General features: G+C 40.9%; 1 protein-coding gene across 1 annotated transcript in view; it reads left to right on the forward strand.

Annotated features, from left to right (window-relative positions):
* The first annotated feature begins 191 nt into the window (after nt 1–191).
* Nucleotides 192–5,459, forward strand: part of dync1li1 (dynein, cytoplasmic 1, light intermediate chain 1) — a 10,023-nt gene continuing 4,755 nt past the window's right edge. The window contains exons 1-8 of the mRNA XM_014005646.1: nt 192–418; nt 659–732; nt 3,431–3,547; nt 3,661–3,891; nt 4,022–4,176; nt 4,285–4,378; nt 4,650–4,785; nt 4,876–4,987. Coding sequence (XP_013861100.1) covers nt 315–418; nt 659–732; nt 3,431–3,547; nt 3,661–3,891; nt 4,022–4,176; nt 4,285–4,378; nt 4,650–4,785; nt 4,876–4,987 — 1,023 coding nt within the window. The 5' untranslated portion in view covers nt 192–314. The remainder of the gene's footprint in view (nt 419–658; nt 733–3,430; nt 3,548–3,660; nt 3,892–4,021; nt 4,177–4,284; nt 4,379–4,649; nt 4,786–4,875; nt 4,988–5,459) is intronic.

Raw genomic sequence — 5,459 nt, forward strand, 5'->3', positions numbered from 1 at the left:
TTATTATTATTATTACTATTTACTCAGAATGTTTTTAGTTCAACAGGCACAGACAGTGTTGATGAAACATGTGTACTGATCCATTGTGCCTTCCTGCAGAAGTATTTTGACCCACTGTGGTACCAGTATTTAACCTGTGTGTGGATGTTCGGTCCACTTCATCATGTCTGTGGCAGAGATTTGATGTTTGTGCGGGTGGGGGGGGGACCACGCCCCGGCCCCGGCGTGTTGTGCGGTGCACCAGCCTCAGTTAGCTCACTGCGGCTGCTGCTGCTACATCCGGGCGTCCCGTTAGGTTTACAAGCCCTGCAAAGATGGCGACGTCAGGGAGGAGTGCATTATTATCCTCCACCTTAGCTGGACCTAAGAGCACAGTGGAGAGCTCCAACCCAGAGGAGGATGACGGACAGGACCTATGGTGGGAAATTAGGTTTTAAAGCGTGTTTATAGTGTTCGGAGCGTGGGCACTCGCTGTGGGTTTAAGGATGGTTTGACAGCTAGCATGCTAATGAGGCTAGCTAGCATCAGCACCAGACTGAATGGAGACAACAACGGCACGAGCCTCGCTTTAGCTTCTCGCTTGTCAGTCATTTTTTTGTGAATGAGTGGAACGAGCCCTGCTCGGCTGTGTTGTAACGGGGGGCTGCTCTGTCTGCAGGTCCACCATTCTGAGTGAAGTGTCAACCCATTCAAGATCAAAGCTACCGTGTGGGAAAAATGTCCTGGTCATGGGTGGGTATCAGTCACTGAGACTCCTGGCTAAAACCAGGACCTGCTTTCTGATCATTTCATCCTGCTGGCTTGGCTTAATTCTACTCCGTAGGGTTAGCTAGCTGGCTGTGGACTAACAGTGCTTTTGTGTTGGAGCCTCTGGCTGCTGCTGAGGAGAGGCAGAAACAGGTGTATTTTCATGATGTGCACACACACACAGACTAGGTCATCATCTTATCAGGCGCTCTCAAAGCCTGCAAGTCATTCTAGCATCCAGTGATGCTAGCAGCAGCTAATAGGAGGAGGATGACTGAGAGGACMAGAGACAAAACACAAAGTATGGCAAGCTGGTTTATCATATAATAGTCAAACAGCTTCTTATGATGCAGACACCCATAAATCACATATTTTTAATCAAGTGTAGTACATTATTTTTATAAATACTTTTTTAAATCTAAAATCAACAACACCACAAATCTAATTTCTAGAACTAATTATGCCATTTATTTGTTTATGTGTGTTGGGCTTTTGGGTCCAGATATTAAAAAAAAGAGAATTTTGATATACTTTTTGAGCATGGAGAAATATTGCTATATATACCACAATAATAAAAGCCATRAGTTTTCTTTTAAATAAACCTATAATAATTAAATAGGCAAATAATCTTTATAGTTTATGTTTTTAAACAATAAACAGGAGAGGTTTAAATGAAGACTAGTAACACATAGAAGACAACACATTACGAAAAGTGTGAGTAAAAACTCAGGCATCCAAAACATTCATTATAAATAGAAATAATGTACTTGTAGATACATCTGAAGAATCCATCTTGTGTGAAAGTGACATTTGTACAAAAATAAGATGTCTTTTGGCGCATGTAAAATGTTGATTGTATAATTAAAGAAAGAAACCCCTTTTGGGTAGTTAAAATGCTCTTTGTGACTGAAAAGAATTGATTTATAGATTACTGCAGGGCCTATTCAGTCTAAAAATAAAAATATCAAAATGGTCCCTTAAACGTTTAAACCTTTTAAAAAAGTAATGGGCAATAGGAGTGTGGTTTGATTACATGGTACAAAAGCCTGCCCTACTAAAAGMTATATGACTTTTCTTTTATCCAGTGAGTGAAGCAGAGAGGGTGTCACTTCTSTCCTGCTGATRTTCACAAACATTTGAAAGTACCTAYATCCACCTGGGATAATCCACTGCCAGCTACTCTGTTCAGATAATCAGAGTGTGTTACCTTTATGTGTAGCTGTGTGTGTGTTCATAACATCAGCTAGCTCACATGCAGCAAGTCCTCCTGTCGGCTCAAGTTTATACTTAAAGAATGGATGCAGAGTTGACCTTCTGAACACCCTACAGTAACAATATGGCTCTCTGCTTCTACGTCAACGATAAAGTCTACATGTGCAGAAACAAACCTCTGCAGATGYACACTGCATCATTTCAGCTATTGATCCCCCATTTAACAGTTTAACAGTTTCTTTGTATCCAGTCACAAACAAAGCAAGCCTCTTAAAGACTCATCTTGTCCTCCGTATCTTTGCAGGTATTAGGACACCACACTGTGAGCTTGTAGACAACGACACAATATTCAAAAATTAYGGGAAATGTTAGGAACATTTCAGTGGTTTTAAAGGAATCCATGATTAGTTGTAACATTAGACTTTATTTGATAAAAATATATTTTAACTGTAAAATAAAGACTGTAAAAATACTGAACGATGTTTAGTTTTGTAAATTTTTAAAAATATATTTTAACATGGACGGAGCCATTTTATTTACACGCAAAGTATTCTGGGTAAATGATGACGTGGATAGGTCCTCGGTGTGAGTGAGCTATATCCACCCTGAAGGTTAATCTTGGACAATATCTGATGATYGACTCTTTTAAATGAAACCAGAGAGCGTTGACAGAGAGGAGAAGGTAGAAATGACTCAGCCTGBAACTGAAAATATGGATGGAGGACAACAGAGCTGCTTCATGGAAGAAGAACCTCAGCTTAGCCTGTTAGCCTTTGCGCTAGCGCTGACGCTATTTTTCCTTAAATGTATTAGCGCAGCGCTAGCGCGACAAACAAGCTAAACTGAGGTCCTCCATCCATATTTTCAGTTACAGGCTGAGTCATTTTTGTGTTCCCATCTCTGTCATGTGGATGGAGGACCTCAGTGACGAGAGGAGAATGTGTAGCGCTGAGCTAATACATATACTGTATATGGTGATAGCATCTGGGCTAACGCTAAAGCTAACAGGCTAAGCTGAGGTTCTTCTTCCATGAAGCAGCTCTGTTGTCCTCCATCCATATTTTCAGTTACAGGCTGAGTCATTTCTACCTTCTCCTCTCTGTCAACGCTCTCTGGTTTCATTTAAGAGTCGATCATCAGATATTGTCCAAGATTAACCTTCAGGGTGGATATAGCTCGCTAGCAGCCTCGCACCGAGGACCTATCCACATCATCATTTACCCAGAATGCTTTGTGTGTGAATAAAATGGCCCCATCAGTGTAATATATTTTTAAACTTTTAGTTTAAAAATTATAAAAACTAAACAGCCTACAGTATTTTTASWSTYTWTWTTWYASWKWATTTATAAGTTTATTAAATAAAATCTAATGTTACAACTAATCGGGGATCCCTTTAAAACAATCTCTAGATTTGACATGTTTTTACTGGTTGGATCCTAATTACTTCATGTTATTTACTAATTCTGTTYAGGTGAGGTGGGCTCGGGAAAGACCACTTTGGTTGCAAAGTTGCAGGGGGTGGAGGAGTACATGAAAGGACGTGGATTGGAATATCTCTACTTCAATGTTCACGATGATGATGTTGATGGTAACCAGCAGCTTCTTTCACTTTATAATAGAAACTGTTTTTTTTTTATAAATGGCATTGGTAATATTTGACGGTGTGTGTAATATAATCATGTAATCTCATCTGTGTTTTAGACCACACCAGATGCAATGCGTGGGTCTTAGACGGAGACCTTTGCCATAAAGGTCTGCAGGGAGTCGCCGTTCCGGTGGACTCGATCGAGAACACCGTGCTGCTGATAACAGTTGACATGTCACGGCCGTGGAACGCCCTGGACTCTCTTCAGAAGTGGGCCGCCGTTGCCAGGGAACACATCGACAAACTCAGAGTGGCCCCRGAAAAGCTGCGGGAGCTCGAGCTCAAAAGTGAGTCAGACCTCCTWGCAGGAAGCAAATCTGTACATTTGACACAAATGTTACCCGGAAAACAAAAACAACTTTCATAAACCCTCGTGCGTCTAATTGCTGGTTAATTTCGTACCGCTCTTGTTTGCAGTTGTAAAACAGTTTCAGGAGTACACAGAGCCTGGCAGCGGTGAGGACAGCACACCGCAGAGGAGGAGCGAAGAGGAGGAGAGCATACTGCTGCCATTAGGGAACAACATACTGACGCACAACCTGGGMATACCAGTGGTGGTGGTCTGCACCAAGGTAAACGCACACATGCCCCAACCAGTTGTGTGTTCTCAGATGTAATTTCTGCCTTGAAATGTACTCACCGTCTGCTGACAATTGTGTCACCTGCTTGTGTGTCCTCAGTGCGATGCCATCAGCACATTGGAGAAGGAACACGACTACAGAGACGAACACTTGGACTTCATCCAGTCGCACATCAGACATTTCTGTCTGCAGTGTATCCTTGAAACAACTTTGTGCAAAGTAACACTGCACAATGTTTGTTACAGGCAGGAGCTTTATGTTAATGATTGTAACTGCTTATATACATATATATTAAAATCTGCCAATTTCTTTATTTACTTCCTATATTTTTTGTTGCATTGGTCGGTCAGTTTAAGTTATTAAAATGTTGCTTTTATGCAACAAGTTAACACATCACGCTGATGTTAGTCTTTTGATCGTTTTGAATAATTGTGTTGAAAGACTTCCCTTGACAGTCCTATCAGACGGCGCCTCTTTGCTTTACACGTCAGTGAAGGAGATGAAGAACCTGGACATCCTTTACAAATACCTCGTCCACAAACTCTACGGCTTTCCTTTCCACTGTCCAGCTCAGGTGGTGGAAAGGGACGCAGTCTTCATGTAAGCCTGCTCGTATTTCTCCACTCGTATCTTCCAGGCAGCGTGGAGCCGTATATATTTGATTCGTAACGCTCTGTGTCCTCTATTTAGTCCGTCAGGGTGGGACAACGAGAARAAGATCGCCATACTTCACGAGAACTTCCAGACGATAAAAGCAGAAAACGGCTTTGAGGACGTGATCGTCAAACCACCTGTTAGAAAGGTAAAGAAAAAGTACAAGTTATTATCATGCATGACTTCATATATAGCAGGGCTATTCAACTGGCGGCCCGCGGGCCACATCCAGCTTGCCAATTGATTCAATCATCTCTAAAGCCCAAACCGTCGGTTTTCTACTTTAATTACTCTAAGTTCTTTTAGTTAAACATAGACATGTTTGGTGTCTACAGAAACATCAGAATCTTGGCTACAAGCTGGTATAAACCATTTCTATAAACACTCAAGACAGTTAAAACTACAAGCAGTTGAAAATAAAATGATGAAAGCGAAAATAAAATTGGTTTAAAAATTTGGCAAGTCAGAGATGTCAAAATATTATTTGTGTCAAATAGGAGGCAGAATGTGTTCTTTTGGTTTTTAATATTGTTTAATTATCACTACTTTTATAGGGTTCTGTATGTTGTATTCATGATTAAAAGCAGCAAAATAAACTAATTCAAAGGTAACAGATCTTT

Source organism: Austrofundulus limnaeus, unplaced genomic scaffold (assembly GCF_001266775.1).
Source record: "Austrofundulus limnaeus strain Quisiro unplaced genomic scaffold, Austrofundulus_limnaeus-1.0 Scaffold32, whole genome shotgun sequence".
NCBI lineage: Eukaryota > Metazoa > Chordata > Actinopteri > Cyprinodontiformes > Rivulidae > Austrofundulus > Austrofundulus limnaeus.